Below are 20,760 nucleotides of genomic sequence, written 5' to 3'. Positions count from 1 at the left end.
GAAGGAGCACAGAGATACCGTTGGAGGAGGGAGGGTATTGTTTGATGTACTAGCAGGTTTAGATACACTAACAAATTGAAGCTGAATTCCAGCTAACACATTTTAAACAGTTACAGTAACAGTTTTGTTCCTTTTGGGATAAAGGTTTTACATAAATAAAAGATGAAAATTGTAAGCACCACTGTCGGTTTTAAATGGTTTGTCTCAACCCGCTAACTGCTACATCTGCAAGAGAGCTTGTTCTGTTGAAAAATAACAGACTTACTGGAAGGATCAACAGGTAAAAATAAAGGAAAGAAAGCTTAAAAAAGAAAACTAATTCAGGCTCCACATTTAGGAATTGGTAAGCTGCGGTGTAATAAATGTTTAATTTCGGGTTTAATACTGCTTTAAGATGTTCCCTATCTGATGTGATGCTGCTTTCTAGTGATCTGATAGTGTTCAGATGTCCTGTATCTGGTGCAATGCTGCCATCTAGTGGTCAATTATGATTTTTGCGCTTATTCTGGTTTCTAGCTGTCTGATAGTGTTCAGATATTTCCTATCCGGTGTATTGCTGCCATCTAATGGTCAATAGTGATTATTGCATTCATTCCATTTTCTAGTATTTGTTAATCACCTCTGACCATTAAATGGCAGCAATACACCAGATATGAAACATCTGAGCCTGATCAGACCATTAGAAACTGATATGGACGCAATAATCATAGCTGACCACTGGATGGCAGCATGGCACCAAATATGGGACATCTCAAATTACTAGAACATGGAATGAATGCAATAATGTTCAGATGTCCCATATTTGGTACCATAGCTGTCTGATTGTGTTCAGATGTTTCCTATCCGGTGTATTGCTGCCATCTAATGGTCAATAGTGATTATTGCACTTATTCCATTTTCTAGTAATTTGGTAATGTTCAGATGTCACATATTTGGTGCCCTGCTGCCATCTAGTGGTCAATTACGATTATTGTGTCCATATTGGTTTCTAGTGATCTGATTGTGTTAAGATGTTCCATATCTGGGGTATTGCTGCCATGTAATGTTAAAGTGGAACTCCAGGCTAATACTAAGGCATAGCTTACAACTGCTCCCACCCCCTTTTAACACATATACTAACTACCCTGTAAAATAAAGATGCTTATACTTACCTATTCTCAAGCTGCTCCGGTCTGATCATGTGTTCTGTTTTTTTCTTTCAGCTAGCAGCGGCTTCAGGGGGGAAGAGGGAGCTCTGACAACAGATGGCCCATAGTAAGCATATGGGTTATATCACTACTCAGGCATTCCAGCCATTGTGATTATTGCATTCTTTCCTTGTTCTAGTAATTTGTTGATGTTCAGATGTCCCATTTTTGTGCCATGCTGCCACACAGTGGTCAGTTATGATTATTAAGTCCATATCGGTTTGTAGTGGTCTGATAGTGTTCAGATGTCCTGTATCTGGTGCAATGCTCCCATCTAGTGGTCAATTATGATTTTTGCACTTATTTTGGTTTCTGGCTGTCTGATAGTGTTAAGATGTTTTATACATGGTGCAATGCTGCTATCTAGTGATCAGTAATGAATATGGTGTTCATTCAGGTTTATAGTAGTCTGATAGTGTTCTGATGTCCCAAGTATGATGCAATGCTGCCCTTGAGCAGTCAGTAATGATCATTGTATTCATTCTGGTTTCTAGCAGTCTGATAGTGTTAAGAAATTTAAAATCTTGTGTAATGCTGCCACCTAGTGTTATTTATTTGATTAGTGCATTCATTATGGTTTCTAGGAGTCTGATAGTGTAGAAATATTCCATATCTGGTGCAATTTTGCCATCTCACGGTCAATAATGACTATTGTGTTCATTCAGCTCTGTAGTGGTCTGATTGCATTCTGATATTCTATACTGGGTGCAATGCTGCCATCTAGTTGTAATTCATGATTATTTTATTCATCCTGGATCCTGGCAGTCTGATAATGTTCAGAAGTTCCATATATTGGGTAATGCTGCCATCTAATGGTCAATAATGAATATTGTGTTCATTCTGGTTTCTAGTCCTCTGATGAGGCTCAGAGAGCACAGGGGGCAGCTTTGGACAGCAGCATTGTCAGTCTTGGGGGAGAGGAGTTTTAGATGTACTAGCAGATTTATTTACACTAACAAACTCCAGCTAATACTTCATAAGCACTTACAGCAACAGCTTGGTCCTTTTGGGATAAATGTTTTATATAATTAAAATAAAACTGATCATTGTAAGCACCCGTGTCAGTGATAACCACTTCAATACCAGGCACTTTCACCCGCTTCCTGCCCAGGCCAATTTTCAGCTTTTAGCGCTGTCGCACTTTGAACAACAATTGCGCGGTATTGCAACACTGTACCCAAATTTATTTTTTAGCATTTTTTTTTAGACAGATAGAGCTTTCCGTTGGTGGCATTTAATCACCACTGTTTTTTTTTTTTTGCTAAAGACCAAAAAATTTAAAAGAAAAAAAAAAATGTTTTTCTTAATACTAAATTACAAAATTTTATAACAGAAATTTTCTCCTTCACTCATGGGAACTGATGAGGCTGCAAACTGATGAGGCTGCAATGATAGGCACTGATGATTGGGCACTGATAAGGTTACACTGATATGAGGTACTAATGGGCACTGATAGGCATTGATTGGCACTGTTGAGGCTGCACTGGTATTCAGGACACGGATGATCAGTCACACATGTCAGTTACCAGCTCTCCTCTCCTCGCACTGTGACAGCGCGTGAGGAAAGGAATGCCGATAACCAGCAAGTTTGTTTACATGTGATCAGCTGTGATTGGACACAGCTGCTTGCGTGGTAAAGGGCCGTTGTGATTGGCCCTTTACCCCGCTCTGTGATCAGCTGTGTCAGAAGGATACAGGGATCACAGAGAGGGCCAGATGCGCGCTGCAGGGGGCAGGCAGGGGGCGTGGTTCTGGGAGATGTCCATGGATGCCATCTCAGAACTGGACAACCGCACTGTAGAGGTTATGTGTTTTAGGTACAGGAGGTAATGGGGAGGGGGGATAGAGATGTTGGAGTGGGCTAGGTGAGTAGGATGGTTATGGAGGTTAGGGGTTTAGGTACAGGAGGTAATAGGGCAGAATGTTAGCAGCATGGGTTATGGGGGTTGGAGGCGTTATTTATTGGGTAGAAGATTGAAGCTTAGGGGCCCCGGTTCATATTCTGCAATGAAGCTCAAGTATCACGATATGTGGCTGCATCTCCAACTACGTTTGGGTTATGGAGTTTGAGAGTTTTATGGAGGGGAGGTAATTGTATAGGGGTAGAAATTTTAGAGTAGGGTAGGTATGTGAGAGAATTAGTGGCGGTTGGGGGTTTTAGGTACAGAAAGGTGGATAGAGATGTTGGGATTGGTTAGGTGTGCAGGAGGGTTATATAAGTTTGAGGTTTTAGGTACATGAGGTAATGGGGGGGGGGGGTAGAGATTTTGGGATTGGTTAGGTGTGCAGGAGGGTTATGAAGGTTGGGGGGTTTAGGTACAGGAGGTAATGGGGAGGGGGAGATAGAGATGTTGGGGTGGATTAGGTGTGCAGGCAGGTTACGGAGGCTGGGGGGGTTAGGTACAGGAGGTAATGGGGAGGGGGAGATAGAGATGTTGAGGTGGGTTAGGCGTGCAGGAGGGTTATGGAGGTTGGAGGGTTTATGTACAGGAGGTAATGGGAAGGGGGAGATAGAGATGTTGAGGTGGGTTAGGCGTGCAGGAGGGTTATGGAGATTGGAGGGTTTAGGTACAGGAGGTAATGGGGAGGGGGATAGAGCTGTTGGGGTGGATTAGGTGTGTAGGAGGGTAACGGAGGCTGGGGGGGGGGGGGTTAGGTACAGGAGGTAATGGGGAGGGGGATAGAGATCTTGAGGTGGGTTAGGTGTGCAGAAGGGTTATGGAGGTTGGGGGGTTTAAGGTATAGGTAATGGGGAAGAGGGAAGAGATGTTCAGATGGGTTACGTTTGAAGTAGGGTTTTGGAGCAGTGTTAATTTTGGCAGCAAATTTCAATTTAGTTTTAGTCTTAGTCTTAGGACTAAAATGGCATTTTAGTTTTAGTCCCATTTTAGTCTTCTGCCAGTGTTTTAGTTTTAGTCGTATTTAGTCGACTAAAACTCCAGTATATTTTAGTCGACTAAAACGCCCTACATTTTAGTCGACTAAAACTCATTTTAGTCATCTATAATCAAATGGGTGAAGTTCAATTGTAATTTGTAATGCATTATTTAAGCATTTCTCTACAATTTCCAAACTCATTATATACTACTGCTGGTCCTGGAGTGAAAAATCTAATATGTTATTATTTATGCTTTGAGCATGCACCAGTGTTAATTTTTGGCAGCAAATTTCAATTTAGTTTTAGTTATAGTCTTTTGACTAAAATGCCATTTTAGTTTTAGTCATATTTTAGTCTTAAGACTAAAATGCCATTTTAGTTTTAGTCGTATTTTAGTCATCTGAATTGTGTTAGTCGACGAAAACGTTTTAGTCACTTTTAGTCGACGAAATTAACACTGTTTTGGAGGTTGGGGGGGGGGCGGGTTAGGTACAGAAAGCAATGGGGGAGGGGGTTAGGTGTGTAGGAGGGTTATGAAGGTTGGGAGGTTTGGGTACAGGAAGTAATGGGGAGGGGGGGGTAGAGATGTTGGAGTAGGTTAGGTATGTGAGAGGGTTAATGGAGGTTGGGGGTTTTGGGTATATGAGGTAATGGGGAAGGGGGAGGGTAGAGTTGTCGGAGTGGGTTAGATGTGTAGGAGGGTTATGGATGTTGGAAGTTTTATGGAGGGGAGGTAATGGGGAGGAGGGAGTAGAGATGTTGCAGTGGGTTAGATGTGTAGGAGGGTTATTGACGCTGGGGGGTTTTAGGTACAGGAAGTAATGGGGAGGGGGATAGAGATTTTGGGATTGGTTAGGTGTGCAGGAGGGTTATGGAGGTTGGGAGGTTTAGGTAAAGGAGGTAATGGGGAGGGGGATAGAGATGTTGAGGTACGTTAGGTGTGCAGGAGGGTTATGGAGGCTGGGGGGGGGGGCTTAGGTACGGGAGGTAATGGGGAGGGGGATAAAGAGGTTGAGGTGGGTTAGGTGGGCAGAAGGGTTATGGAGGTTGGGGGGTTTAAGGTACAGAAGGTAATGGGGAAGAGGGTAGAGATGTTCAGATGGGTTACGTGTGAAGTAGGATTTTGGAGGTTGGGGGGATTTAGGTACAGAAAGCAGTGGGGGGAGGGGGGTTAGGTGTGTAGGAGGGTTATGGATGTTGGAAGTTTTATGGAGGGGAGGTAATGGGGGGGGGGGGTAGAGATGTTGCAGTGGGTTACGTGTGTAGGAGGGTTATTGACGCTGAGGGTTTTAGGTACAGGAAGTAATGGGGAGGGGGTTAGAGATGCTGGGATTGGTTAGGTGTGCAGGAGGGTTATGGAGGTTGGGGGGGGTTATGTACAGGAGGTAATGGGGAGGAGGATAGAGATGTTGGGGTGGGTTAGGTGTGTAGGAGGGTTATGAAGGTTGGGAGGTTTGGGTACAGGAAGTAATGGGGAGGGGGGGTAGAGATGTGGGAGTAGGTTTGGTATGTGAGAGGGTTAATGGAGGTTGGGGGTTTTTGGTATATGAGGTAATGGGGAAGGGGGAGGGTAGAGATGTTGCAGCGGGTTAGGTATGTAGGAGGGGGGTTTTAGGTACAGGAAGTAATTAGGAGGGGGTTAGAGATGTTGGGATTGGTTAGGTGTGCAGGAGGGTTATGGAGGTTGGGGGGGTTAGGTATGGGAGGTAATGGGGAGGGGGATAGAGATGTTGAGGTGGGTCACGTGTGAAGTAGGATTTTGGAGGTTGGGGGGATTTAGGTGCAGAAAGCAATGGGGGAGGGGGGGTTAGGTGTGTAGGAGGGTTATGAAGGTTAGGAGGTTTGGGTACAGGAAGTAATGGGGGGGGGTAGAGATGTGGGAGTAGGTTTGGTATGTGAGAGGGTTAATGGAGGTTGGGGGTTTTTGGTATATGAGGTAATGGGGAAGGGGGAGGGTAGAGATGTTGCAGCGGGTTAGGTATGTAGGAGGGGGATTTTAGGTACATGAAGTAATTAGGAGGGGGTTAGAGATGTTGGGATTGGTTAGGTGTGCAGGAGGGTTATGGAGGTTGGGGGGGTTAGGTATGGGAGGTAATGGGGAGGGGGATAGAGATGTTGAGGTGGGTTAGGTCTGCAGGAGAGTTATGGAGGTTGGGGGGTTTAGGTACAGGAGGTAATGGGGAGGGGGTAGACATGTTGAGGTGGGTTACTTGTGCAGGAGGGTTATGGAGGTTGGGGGTTTAGGTACAGGAGGTAATAGGGAGGGGGATAGAGCTGTTGGGGTGGGTTAGGTGTACAGGAGGGTTACGGAAGCTGGGAGGGGGTTGGGTACAGGAGGTAATGGGGAGGGAGATAGAGAGGTTGAGGTGGGTTAGGTGTGCAGGAGATTTATGGAGGTTGGGGGGTTTAGTTACAGGAGGTATTGGGGAGGGGGATAGAGATGTTGGGATTGGTTAGGTTAGGTGTGCAGGAGGGTTATGGAGGTTGGGAGGTTTAGGTAAAGGAGGTAATGGGGAGGGGGATAGAGATGTTGAGGTACGTTAGGTGTGCAGGAGGGTTATGGAGGCTGGGGGGGGGGTTTAGGTACGGGAGGTAATGGGGAGGGGGATAGAGAGGTTGAGGTGGGTTAGGTGTGCAGAAGGGTTATGGAGGTTGGGGGGTTTAAGGTACAGAAAGCAATGGGGGAGGGGGGTTAGGTGTGTAGGAGGGTTATGGATGTTGGAAGTTTTATGGAGGGGAGGTAATGGGGGGGGAGGGGGTAGAGATGTTGCAGTGGGTTAGGTGTGTAGGAGGGTTATTGATGCTGGGGGTTTTAGGTACAGGAAGTAATGGGGGAGGGGGTTAGAGATGCTGGGATTGGTTAGGTGTGCAGGAGGGTTATGGAGGTTGGGGGGTTTAGGTACAAGAAGTAATGGGGAGGGGGGGGTAGAGATGTGGGAGTAGGTTTGGTATGTGAGAGGGTTAATGGAGGTTGGGGGGTTTAGGTACAGGAAGTAATGAGGAGGGGGTTAGAGATGTTGGGATTGGTTAGGTGTGCAGGAGGGTTATGGAGGTTGGGGGGGGGTTAGGTACGGGAGGTAATGGGGAGGGGATAGAGAGGTTGAGGAGGGTTAGGTGTGCAGGAGATTTATGGAGGTTGGGGGATTTAGTTACAGGAGGTAATGGGGAGGAGGGGTAGAGATGTTGAGGTGGGTTAGGTGTGCAGAAGTGTTATGGAGGTTGGGGGGTTTAGGTACAGGACGTAATGGGGAGGAGGGGTAGAGATGTTGAGGTGGGTTAGGTGTGCAGAGGGGCTATGGAGGTTGGGGGGTTTTTGGTGTGGGAGGTAATGGTGGAGGGGGGTATAGATAATGAGGTGGGTTAGGTGTGTTGGATGGTTATGGAGGTTGGGAGGTTTTAGGTAATGGGGAGGGGGAATAGAGATGTTGAGGTGGGTTAGGTGTGTTGGAGGATTATGAAGGTTGGGGGGGGGGGGTTTAGGTACAGAAGGTTATGGGGAGGGGGGTAGAGATGTTTCAGGGCTCCACATTCTTCACTGGAGCTCAAGTATCAAGATATGGGACTGCATCTCCCACTACGTTTGGCTTTTTTCCACATAGTATAGCCAACCCCCAGTCCTGGAATTTTTCAGAGACATTGTGCCTCCAGTGCCTCAGTGTGTTAACTCATTCCCTTTCTCCACAGTGCCCCTCTGTGCCCCCATGTCTCCAGAGCGCCCCATGCCTGCAGCTGTGCCCCTCGCACCCCTGTGTCTCCAGTCTAAACCCTGTGCACCCTCGTTACACCTTTTGTTTCTACACAACCTTATTGCAAACACTTGGGATTGTCCATCTCACGGAGATATGGATCCCAATCTATGATTTTCTAGCTCCAAGGCCAAAACTTTTACCCAAACCAAAACCTTTTTTTTCCTAGTTAAGGATCAGAACATCGATAACGTTTTCTAATCTGACCCCACTGGGGAGATGTTCCTCCACTTCCTGGCCCTGTGATATCCGTTTAAGAAACTGGGGTATGAGTGTCACTGGGGTAAGAAAGTACAGACAGCAATGAAATAATTGTCAGAAATTTTAACTCTTTTACCTCTAACTCTTCTGCTATGAATGTGTTTTTATCTTTGGAGAGACTATTGGAGATATTTCCTGTCACTTCCTGCTCTGACATCATCCTAATAGGGGCACTGATTACAATAGAAACCTAAAAGAGGCTAAAAAACCTTCCCTGTTCAATATTAGATGGCAAAAAAAAGTTTTGGCCAGAGAGAGTTGTAACGGAACCGCGACCCACAATGTTCTTGTGGGCTTCCATCAGAATACCTCTTCCTTCAGTCTTGAACATAAATATCAGATATTCTAGCCGCCCCCATACAAAACGAGAATAGCTTGTATCAGATCTGGAACCTTTATTGAACAAACTCACACACAATATATACCACACAGGAGGACATCCCCCTCCTGATCAGATTACCCCACCAGGTCAGGTGCCTGATTACATTATCCTACGCAGATGAAGTTGTGTACATACACATAATTAACCTGAACTAATTACCTAGCCATCTGGACAGAAACAATAGGTGAATGGGAATCCACATCTAGACAATGTTATATTTAACATGTTAATTAACTCAGCCCCCCCCCCCCCCCAGAAACGAGCGTCCCCAGCAACGATGCAGTACGGTGCAAGGATTACACTGTGCAGGTGCATCAGTCACCCAAATGATGGAGCTGCTGAACTTTGCAGCCAGTTGTTTATGCTCGGCAATACTCATGCGGCAGGCGGGAGTTTATTTTGTGGATTTTGGCCAAGAAGTCCCACAGAGCCATTTGTAAGTGACCAAGGCAAGTGTGCAATATATTACTTACATTGCATCTGCTTTCTCAAGGTTCTAGGACTGACTTCCATCCTACCCATCTTCTCTGCTGACCATCTTCTGTTATTATCCTGTGCTGCAATTGTTTTTTTTTATTATTGGCACCTACTACCTAATACAGACCTCCACTCTGTCTGCATTACCTGACCCCTGCACACTTTGTCTTACTCCTCCCATGTCTCTGTGCATAACTTACTCCTGACCCCTGCTCTCTTTGCACAACTTACTCCTGACCCCTGCTCTCTTTGCATAACTTATTCCTGACCCCTGCTCTCTTTGCATAACTTACTCCTGACCCCTGCTCTCTTTGCATAACTTATTCCTGACCCCTGCTCTCTTTGCATAACTTACTCCTGACCCCTGCTCTCTTTGCATAACTTATTCCTGACCCCTGCTCTCTGTGCATAACTTACTCCTGACCCCTGTGCATAACTTACTCCTGACGCCTGCTCCCTGTGCATAACTTACTCCTGACCCCTGTGCATAACTTACTCCTGACCCCTTCTCCCTGTGCATAACTTACCCCTGATCCCTTCTCCCTGTGCATAACTTACTCCTGACCACTGCTATCTGTGCACTGCTTACTCCTGACACCTGCACACCTCTGCTGTTTCTACTTTACTCACTCTTGTCCTCTGTTCTTCTAATGTTACTTACTCTTGACAGCTGCACTTTTTGTCTTACTTACTCTTCCTTACATACTCCTCACATCTTCTCTCTGTGCGTTACTTACTCCTGACCCCTGCTCTCTGTGCATTACACCCCCCTCGCCTCTTCTCTCCATGTGTTACTTATAACCCTTGCACTTTGTGCGTTACTTACTCCTGATCTCTGTTCTAAATATGTTATTACTTCTGACCTCTGCTCTCCATTCGTTACTTACTCCTGACCCCGTCCCTCTGTGCTTTACTTACTCCTGACCCCTGCACTTTTTGTCTTACTTACTCTTCCTTACTTACTCCTCACATCATCTCTCTGTGCGTTACTTATTCCTGACCCCTGCTCTCTGTGCATTACACCCCCCTCGCCTCTGCTCTCCATGTGTTACTTATAACCCTTGCACTTTGTGCGTTACTTACTCCTGATCTCTGTTCTAAATATGTTATTACTTCTGACCTCTGCTCTCCATTCGTTACTTACTCCTGACCCCGTCCCTCTGTGCTTTACTTACTCTTGACCCCTGCACTTTTTGTCTTACTTACTCTTCCTAACTTACTCCTCACATCTTCTCTCTGTGCGTTACTTACTACTGACCCCTGCTCTCTGTGCTTTACTTACTCCTTGCCTCTGCTCTCCATGTGTTACTTCTAACCCTTGCACTCTGTGGGTTACTTATTTCTGACCTCTGTTCTCCACATGTGATATTTCTTCTGGCCTCTGCTCTCCATGCGTTAATTACTCCTGACCCCTGCCCTTTGTGCTTTACTTACTCTTGACCTCTGCTTTCTGTGCATAACTTACTCCTGACATCCGCTCTCTGTGCATAACTTACTCCTGACACCCACTCTCTGTGCATAACTTACTCCTGTCCCCTGCTGTCTGTGCATTACTTACTCATGACCCCTGCTCTCTGTGCATTGCTTACTCCTGACACCTGCACACCTTTGCACCTCTGCTGTTTCTGCTTTACTCACTCTTGACCTCTGTTCTGCTAATTTTACCTAGTTCTGACCCCTGCACTATGTGCATTACTTACTCCCGATCTCTGCTCTCTGTGCATTGCTTACTCTTGACACCTGCACTCTTTGTCTTACTTACTTACTCCTCCCATCTTTTCTCTGTGCAATACTTACTCCTGACCCCTGCTTTCTGTTCATTACTTACTTCTGACCTCTGCTCCCTGTGTATTAGTTACTCCTGACCCCTGCACACCTTGCCTTACTTACTCCTCACATCTTCTCTCTGTGCAATATATACTCCTGACTTCTGCTTTCCCTGTGTTACTTACCCTGACCTCTTCTGCCTGTGTGTTGCTTACCCCTGACCCCTGCATTCTTTTTGTTACTTACTCCTGACCTTTGATCCCCGTGTTACATACTCCTGACCCAGAGCAGAGTAGGCTCAGGTTTTCATTAACCATTCCCCTTTAAACCCCTCCTGCTACAAAAATTTGACCACACCCACAATTCATTGTGGCATTCTTAAATGCTTGCCACTTGTTCTGAAAGACTTTGATGCATTGTTTTAGGGTGGGTTAAAATGGAGGTGTGGTTTTGTGACTCTGTCTTCCAACAGGGTTGTGGTTTTATGGGTGTGTCTATAAATGGGGGAGTTCTTAGTAGGGTGACCCTGAATTTATTTTTTGAAAATCTGATAACCTTACCTTAGAGATAGCTGGGACAATGTAACTAATAGGAGTGCAGCAATAGCTGGAACAATGTAACTAATAGGAGTGCAGCAAAGGCAGAGAGTACAGGACAGGAAGTCATCAGCTCACAAGGTTTCTGGCAGGATCAACAGGCATTTTTTTCACTTATTGAACAGATAAATATACATTTGAAAGTGTTTTATTATAACAGACCAATGGGGAAAATAAGAGAAGATCATTGTTTAAGGGTTACACTTTAACTTTTAGTAATATATTAGCTGTAATAAAAAGGGAATGCTAAAATAAATAAATAAGGGTGCACTTCTTTCTATTAGAAAATGGTAATATATAACATACCAGCGCCCCTTTAAAGATTTGCAGGTTCTCCAGATGTCCCTGGAAAAAAAAAAAAAAAAACCACAACAAATCAATAGAATAACAGACTACTGATGCATACTGCAATATGAGCACTAGGGGTCAGTGTGATACTTCAGGGTCTTTGTAGCAGGGCATACTGCAATATGAGCACTAGGGGGCAATGTGAGACCTAATGGTCTTTATAGCCGCACTCCCCTTAAAGCGGAGTTCCGGGCACAGAAGTCAATTTTCAATAAGCATACCCCCGGGACAGTCAGGGCTAGCACATTCCACAATGGATAGCCTCTGATCTGTCCCGGTTCGCATTTACCTTTTAGAAGAAATACTTACTTATAAAATTTCTTCCACAGCGTTTCCATCTCTCTTGTGGGCAGCTGAAGCCGGCGCGGTCCTCTTCTGTGTCTTCTTCCGCATCTTCTTGTCCCAGAATGCGCCTGCACCGGCCCCTCTCGTCACTTCCGGTGCGAAGCTGTTTAGCAGGGGAATGCGGCGTCGCCCCGGAAATGACGAGCGGGGCCGGGGCCGGTGCAGTCGCATTGATTCCTGGGAGCTATGACGTTTAGCTCCCAGGAATCATAGCGAGACAGGAAGTGACGTGGTGAGCCGCGGCTCCGAGGGAGGAAGTACTCTGAGGTGAGTAATTCCGATCTTCAATTAAAAGGTGAGTGAACAAAAAAAAAAATCTAACTATCCAATTCCTTTTCAGGGCAGGTCTACCTAGCGGAGGGGCACAAAAAAAAATATCGTTTTTGTGCCCGGAACTCCGCTTTAACTTTAAATGATAGTTCTCCAAAAAATACTCATGCTTTATGAAGACTTACTGTGAGAAGAATGCTCCTTACATTGGAGGTCAGTGGGAAGAATGTTCCTTACATTGGTGGTCAGTGGGAAGAATGTCCCTTACATTGGAGGTCAGTGGGAAAAATGTTCCTTACATTGGAGGTCAGTGGGAAGAATGTTCCTTACATTGGTGGTCAGTGGGAAGAATGTTCCTTACATTGGAGGTCAGTGGGAAGAATGCTCCTTACATTGGTGGTCAGTGGGAAGAATGCTCCTTACATTGGTGGTCAGTGGGAAGAATGCTCCTTACATTGGTGGTCAGTGGGAAGAATGTCCCTTACATTGGTGGTCAGTGGGAAGAATGCTCCTTACATTGGTGGTCAGTGGGAAGAATGTCCCTTACATTGGTGGTCAGTGGGAAGAATGCTCCTTATGTTGGTGGTCAGTGGGAAGAATGCTCCTTACATTGGTGGTCAGTGGGAAGAATGTTCCTTACATTGGAGGTCAGTGGGAAGAATGTTCCTTACATTGGTGGTCAGTGGGAAGAATGCTCCTTACATTGGTGGTCAGTGGGAAGAATGCTCCTTATGTTGGTGGTCAGTGGGAAAAATGTTCCTTACATTGGAGGTCAGTGGGAAAAATGATCCTTACATTGGTGGTCAGTGGGAAGAAGGAGGAGGACACACCCAAGGAGCTCTCTCTGAGATCTAGCCCTTTTCAAGCCTGGGCCTTGCTTGCTAGCTTGGCCCAGGAACAATGCCTGATCCTGGGGGAGGCCCTGGGAGGGATCCTCCTGATGACACGGGGCCTAGTGAGGAGGAGGTGGAGGACCTGTCTGTGGGTCCAGGCCCTGGTGAGAATGCGGATGTCTTCAGCCAGAAGGTTATCAATCGTTTTAGGGCGATTGGGAGAGCGGAAGAAAAACTTAAAGTTTTGAAGGCTGAACACAAATCCTTCAAAACCAAGTATTTCCAGGCCTGGAGTAAAAATCGCACAGCCATGAAGCCTGAGTTACAGGAATTGGAGGAAAAGGTAAAGGAACAATCTTTATTACTGGAAAGGCTGAAAGACAGAAGTGGAGCATTTCAAGAAAAGTTTGATAATGAGAGGAGATTTACCAGCCAGACATCAGCAAGTTCTGTGGATCAGCAGCCTCAGTTAATGGATGACCAGGCTCCATCTGCCTCTGCACCTCTCCCCCCATGCCAGAACTGGGAATCACCAGCGGCAACCAGCCAGGGGATTGAGAGTGGACATGGATCCCTGACATTCATCCAGCAGATGGAGTCACCCCTGAAAGCAGACAAGTTTGTCTTTTCTGATGATCCATCAGAAATCCCTGAGGATGGGCAGAGGAGATTCAAGCCAGCAAAGCCAGTACTGGTGGAGAAATCCCAGTACATCATGTTGCCTTCCAGCATGTCTGCCCCACCTGCTTTAGTGGATGGTGTCCCAGGTGAGAAGGAACTGCATATTGGAGTTACTGCTGAGGATAAATCCGGTGCAGACATGCAGGGTAAATCCCTGACCGAATCACCAGATTGTGAGAAAAATGTGGATGGACCTGCATCTAACACCCCAGGCATGGATTTTTCTGCTCCTGCTGAGACCAGTAGTCCCTCTGCAAGCAAAATGGCTGCAAACTCCATAGAGTTTGCTTCAGCTGAGTTTCCCAGTGTTCCAGGGCTGATTGACCAGCTGATTGCTAGTGGGGGAGGGGATCAACATGGTGCTGCGAGTGGAATGGAAGTAGCAATGGAAATATCCTGCAATGCTTTACCTGCTGCTGTGTTAAAACAGGATTCTGTTTCTACAACTGAAAACCCTGTCCTAGTGGAAGAGAAGATGACAGCTGGAGTTCTTACCAGTGCAGCAGCAGCTATGGATTCTGCTGTGAAGACAACAGGAATAATAAATATCCCAGCAAGTATAAAAAATGACATTAATGTTAAAGCAATGAATGTGGTGGGTGGTGGTGAAGGGGTTAGTAATGCTGGGAAAAATAAAAATGACATTTCTCCTCCTGCTCAGCAGAGGAAAGATTCGATTGCACAGATCAATCCCGAATCGTTATCTGCTAAGTGTGTGTCAGATAATTTAAAAAAAACTGATGGATTTTCTGCTGGGAGGAATGTTGGAAGCTATGCTTCAGCTTTGGGGAGTCACACCAGGGTGGGTGGTGGGAATTCTGTTATTTAGTCAAAATTCAGGGAGGTTTGGTGGGTATAGGAGGAGGAATGTGGTACAGTTGAGGTGGGAGGGGGATGGAACTCCACCAGTAAGGGGGAGGGTGGCTGAGTTGATTTTGGAAATGGGGTTTAAAGCTTGTGATATTTTTGCTTTAATTTGCCCGGTGGGGAGTTATGAATTTGATTTGTCGTTTGTAAAACCTGAAAGTTTGGATCTCTTCTGGGAGAGATTTAGGAGGTGCAAGGGCCTTCAGCAGTGGAGTAGTTTGGTGCCAAAAGTGATCTCAAGGCAGCCTCTGATAAAATCAGTGACCATTTTGGTGCGTAACGAATCCATACCAGAGGCTGATTTATTAGTATGGTTACGCCAATATGGCGAGGTCCTCACTCCACTGCAGAAGGTCCTTGATGAGCGTGGGATATGGACAGGGGCCTGGACAGTGTCACTAAAATTGGGGGTGCTGGGCGATGTAGTTCAGCACCTTCCCTGCTCAGCCTTTCTGGGTAGGGATAGGCTGACCATTTTCTACCAAGGTCAGCCTAAGGTGTGCAATAAATGTGGTGATAAAGGCCACTTTGCATCGTCCTGCACCCACAAGAAGTGCTCACTGTGCCAGGATTTAGGCCATTTGGCCAGAGAATGCACCAAGATTCGGTGCAATTTGTGCCAGCAGCTGGGTCATCCATATAGCCAGTGCCCAGAGGCACTGCATAACTTGCCAGGATTGGAGACTGAGCTGCAGAGGCTTGATAAAGAAGATGAAGCAGCTGAAGTTAGAGAGGAAATTGTTGCTGCCCCTCCTGTGTCTGTTGTGTCAGATTTTGTTTCCCCTAGTGAGGTGGTCCCTGAGTCTGTCCTTCCTGTGTCTGTTGTGTCAGATTTTGTTTCCCCTGGTGATGTGGTCCCTGAGTCTGTCCCTCCTGTGGTTGTTCCTACATCTACTGTGCGTAGATCCTCCAGACTAGCGGAAGCTGCTGGGGGGGCGGGTATAGTGGATCTTCCCCCTCGGCCTACTCCACCTCTAGTCCCTGTCTCTCAACACCGCAAATGCGGCCAAGAGGGTGCAGGGGTGCTGGATGGTGGTGGGGTCGATGGGGTGGAGGGAGGGGTGTCCATGTCCCATGTCTCACCCTCTGTTGTGGAGGATTCGGATGAGGAGGGGTGGGAGAGGACAAGGAGGAAGAAAAAGAAAAAGAGGAAAACCAGTAAAGCGGTCGTTTCCTCCTTACAGTTAGAGCCAGGAGGGGTTCCTCTTGGCAACTCATTTTCTGTGTTATCAGGGGAGGAGTTAGTATCCAATTTATGCATTTCTTTATCATCTATGGATGAGGGGGAGTCACATAGTGTAAAAAGAGCTGTCTCGGGTGATGAGAGTGTGGTGGAGGTTAAGAAACGACTACCCCAATCATCCTGATGGCAGTGCCCGCTCTGATAAAGGTGGCGACCATTAATGTTGCCAGTGTGAAATCTGCAAGAGCTCGTGATATTGCCTTATTTTTGCTCAGTGAGTTTGATGCTGAGATTTTATTTTTGCAAGAGACCTGGCTCAATACTTTGGCTGATGTCCATCTAGCAAAAAGGGAGTGGAGATACGGTCCCTCCTTTTGGTCTCTTGCGGCTGAGCCTTGCAGCGGAGTTGCGGTTCTTTTTAAAACCGATATGGTAACGTGCCGGCGGGTAATTGAGGTAGAAATGGGGAGATGCATGGTCTTAGACGTCTCTGTTAGGGGGCAGGACCTACGCCTGATCAATATCTATGGACCGCAGTCAAAATGGGACAGGAAATGCCTCTTCACAAAGATCAAGCCCTTCCATCCCAGCAGGTTGTCTTTGGAGGTGACTTTAACACCATAATTAGGCCTGAAGACAGGAGGGTCTCCATAGACAGGCTGGGTTATGATAGCGTTTTTCTTAGAGATATGGTTAGACAAGCAGGCCTGGTAGATGTGCACATTAAGCACTGCCCTGGCAGCACGGGATTCACGTTTCAGAGAGGGAATAGTCAGAGTAGGATAGATAGGTTTTTTTTAAAGGAGAACTCTGCTTTCTCGGCTCCTGAGTTGAGGGCGGTGGAGTTCTCTGACCACTGTATGCTGTCTGTGACTCTGAATGCCTCGGACACTCCACCCAGGGGAAGGGGTACCTGGAAACTGAATTCGGCTCTCCTGGAAGATGTAGAGGTAAGACAATCCTTTGAGGATTTTTTTCAGGCACAGGTTTCTATTCTGGACTTTTGCAGCAGTAAGTCAGAGTGGTGGGAGCTTGTGAAACAAAGGACGATTGGACTTTTCAAGGCCATAAGTAAGAAGAAGCAGCTTGGTATGTATATTGCCTACCAGCATTTGCGGAGGAAGCTTGATCGTCTTGTCTCGTATGGAGGAGATCCAGGGGAGATCTCGGAGGTAAAGCTTCTTCTTAGGAAGTGTCAATACGACCGGCATGCCTCCTTGGTTCTGGAGAGAGATTTATGGGAAATATCACTCGCCTGATCCTTACCAGAACTGTAAGCAAGGCATAGCAGTTAAGACGGTCATAGGTCTGAGGGATAGTACGGGTTCCCTGGTGAAGTCCAGATCAGGGATCCTGGAGATCTTCAGGTCATATTACGCAGACCTTCTGGGAAGAAAGGACCTTAGTCGGGACAGGATGGAAAGCTTTCTGGATTCTACTCCAGGATTGGGAAATGATACATTGCCTTTGATGGATTTGACAGAACCAATTTCAGCGGGTGAGGTAGTTCGTGCTATAGAGAAGCTGGCTACCAAAAAGTCGCCTGGGCCAGATGGGTTGACAGCTGAATTTTACAAGTGTTTTAAGTCCATTCTGGCTCCCTTTTTAGCGGAGGTTTATAACAGCTGTTTAGAAGAGGGTTCTCTCCCTCTCTCCATGAGGCAATCCGCTGTGATTCTTCTGTCAAAAGGTAAAGACCCCTCAATAATTGAGAACTGGCGCCCCATCAGTCTTCTCAATGTTGATAGAAAGATTTTGGCGAAGATTCTTTTTTGGCGCTTGTCGTCAGTAGCAGGCGATTTGTTGTCCAATCATCAGCACTACTCGGTCCAGGGCAGAAGTACCTTTTCAGCAATTTTAGCTGTCCGGGAGGCTTTGGAGCGATGCAGGGCTGCTGGATGGAGAAAGTACTTGCTGGCATTGGATCAGGCGAAGGCTTTTGATCGAATCAATCATGAGTACCTGTATTTGCTACTTGGTAGATACGGCCTGCAGGGGAGGTTTGTTGATTGGCTGAAAACATTATATAAAGGGGCTGAGAGCTTCCCAGTTGTTAATGGTTGGGTTGGACGGCCTTTTGAGGTTGGCTCTGGTGTGCGCCAGGGGTGTCCTTTGAGCCCCCTGCTATATGTATTCGCAATCGACCCCTTCATAAGAAGGTTAGAGAGTGGGTCGTTGTGTGGGGTGCCTTTGGGCATTGCTGGTGTGCCGCCTTTGAAGGTCGTGGCCTATGCCGATGATGTGTCTGTTATTATCTCTGGGATGGAGGAGGCGCAGGAGGTGGTCTCTGTGATAGAGCAGTACACTGAGGCTTCTGGCTCTAAAATCAATCATGAAAAGAGTGAAGTTTTCTGGATGGGTGAGGAGGGTGAAAGCTTCGAACTTCCGGATGCCTTCCCAGAGCCCCAGCAGGAAATTAAAGTGTTGGGCATCAAATTTGGTCCTGGTGACTATGGTCATCGAAATTGGGAAAGCAGGTTGTTGAATGCCAATGCCAAGGTGGCAAGCTGGAAGAAATGGAAACTTTCCTTGAGGGAAAGGGTTGACTTGATTAAAACTTACCTGATCCCAATCTTTTTATATGTCAGCTTTGTCTGTATCTTGCCGGAATCTCTCTATGCAAGGGTGTACAGCTGCTTTTTCCAACTGTTATGGGGAAATAGGCTGAACCTGATCAAACGCAATGTAACTTACCTGTCCAGGCGGGAGGGTGGTCTAGGAATGGTCAACCCTATAGTTTTCTTTTCTCTGCTTTTTTTAAAGTATAATCTTGGTAATATGTTAGCAGAGACCCCGCCGGGATGGGTGGGTATTTTTCAATCTTGGTTTAGGCCTTTTCTGCGATGCTGGGAAGATGGCGGGCCAGTGAAAAGTCTGAGAGTCCGACATGGCAAGCTTCCGGCTTATGTTGCCCCGTGTCTGAAAATACTTAGGCAGTGGCAGGTGACAGTGGGGGATATCAAGTCCCTCCCCAGAAAGCTTCTGGAGAAGAGGATTTTGGGCTCTGCTTTCAGTGTGTCGCTGACCTTAAGGGATTGCCCAGGCCCCGTAATGAGGGAGGGGTTGCATTTAATTAACTTAGGAAGAATCCCTTTGAAGTTTAGGGATCAAGCCTGGCTCGCTTTCCATGGAAGGCTCTATGTGAGAGGGAACCTGAAGCATCGCCCTGTGGATGATCGGGATTGTCCTAGAGCGGAGTGTGTTGGTAAAGTGGAGTCTATGGACCACTTTTTGCTCCAGTGTCCCTTTAACATAGAGGTGTATAAAAGGGTGGGGAGGGCTCTAGGCATCCCCTTTCTCTATCGCATGAGTTATGCGGAGTGGGTGTATGGGGCATTCCCGACTCGCTGGGATTTTGATTTGGATACACTTTTTCTAGTTAGTATAGTTGTCCGTTACTTCACGTGGAATGCACGGTGCCAGATTACCCTGCGGAAGAAAGTCCTCCCTGTCGAGGTGGTGGTGTACGATATTCTGGGTGAGGTTGGGAAGATTCGGGGTCTTGAGAAGGGCAGGGAGCCTCGAGCGGTCTGGATAAGGGCGTGGAGGAATATCAGACCTGCTTTTGGTGAACTGTCCATCTCTGGGTGAAAAGCTTTTTTCCTATGCTATTTCTTTCACACCCTTAGCTTTTGTTAGTTAATATCTTCATTTTTGAAGAAGGGCTGCATGCATAATGGGAGTGGTTTTTGTTTCTTGACCTCGCAGGTTTGATGTCTGGTGTGGTGGTGTGAGTCTAATTAAGATTATTTTTCCCGGTAATGATGTGTTTCATGATGTGAGTTTTGTTTTTGCTGTAAAGGCAGTCTTTATTTGAGAGCAGAATTTGCTATGTATTTTTTTTTCCCCTTTTCATGTAAATATGTATATATTTATTTATGTATATTGATTTTATGCTTATTGATTGCAAGACTTTTAATAAACAAAATTGGGAAGAATGTCCCTTACATTGGTGGTCAGTGGGAAGAACGCTCCTTACATTGGTGGTCAGTGGGAAGAATGTCCCTTACATTGGTGGTCAGTGGGAAGAATGCTCCTTACATTGGTGGTCAGTGAGAAGAATGCTCCTTACATTGGTGGTCAGTGGGAAGAATGCTCCTTACATTGGTGGTCAGTGGGAAGAATGTCCCTTACATTGGTGGTCAGTGGGAAGAACGCTCCTTACATTGGTGGTCAGTGGGAAGAATGTCCCTTACATTGGTGGTCAGTGGGAAGAATGCTCCTTACATTGGTGGTCAGTGAGAAGAATGCTCCTTACATTGGTGGTCAGTGGGAAGAATGCTCCTTACATTGGTGGTCAGTGGGAAGAATGTCCCTTACATTGGTGGTCAGTGGGAAGAATGCTCCTTACATTGGTGGTCAGTGGGAAGAATGTCCCTTACATTGGTGGTCAGTGGGAAGAATGCTCCTTACATTGGTGGTCAGTGAAAAGAATGCTCCTTACATTGGTGGTCAGTGGGAAGAATGCTCCTTACATTGGTGGTCAGTGGGAAGAATGCTCCTTACATTGGTGGTCAGTGGGAAGAATGTCCCTTACATTGGTGGTCAGTGGGAAGAATGCTCCTTACATTGGTGGTCAGTGAGAAGAATGCTCCTTACATTGGTGGTCAGTGGGAAGAATGCTCCTTACATTGGTGGTCAGTGGGAAGAATGTTCCTTACATTGGTGGTCAGTGGGAAGAATGCTCCTTACATTGGTGGTCAGTGGGAAGAATGCTCCTTACATTGGTGGTCAGTGGGAAGAATGTCCCTTACATTGGTGATCAGTGGGAAGAATGATCCTTACATTGGTGGTCAGTGGGAAGAATGTTCCTTACATTGGAGGTTAGTAGGAAGAATGCCCCTTATATTGGTGATCAGTAGGAAGAATACTCCTTACATTGGGGGTCAGTGAGAAGAATGGAAACCCCTTTAGTGGTGGTCTGACTGGCCCCCCTCAC

The 20,760-nt window shown here is 46.4% G+C and overlaps 1 protein-coding gene across 1 annotated transcript in view; it reads right to left on the bottom strand.

Moving 5' to 3' along the window:
* Nucleotides 1–20,760, bottom strand: part of LOC309544072 (BOS complex subunit NCLN-like) — a gene marked incomplete at its 5' end in the record, with an annotated part of 92,381 nt that overhangs the window by 29,314 nt on the left and 42,307 nt on the right. Inside the window, one exon of the mRNA XM_082243023.1 lies at nt 11,601–11,639. Coding sequence (XP_082099149.1) covers nt 11,601–11,639 — 39 coding nt within the window. The remainder of the gene's footprint in view (nt 1–11,600; nt 11,640–20,760) is intronic.

The sequence above is a fragment of the Pelophylax lessonae genome, assembly GCF_965119305.1.
Source record: "Pelophylax lessonae genome assembly, chromosome: 1".
NCBI lineage: Eukaryota > Metazoa > Chordata > Amphibia > Anura > Ranidae > Pelophylax > Pelophylax lessonae.
The sequence above is the reverse complement of the archived record's forward strand: the minus strand, read 5'-3'. Positions and strand labels throughout refer to the sequence as shown.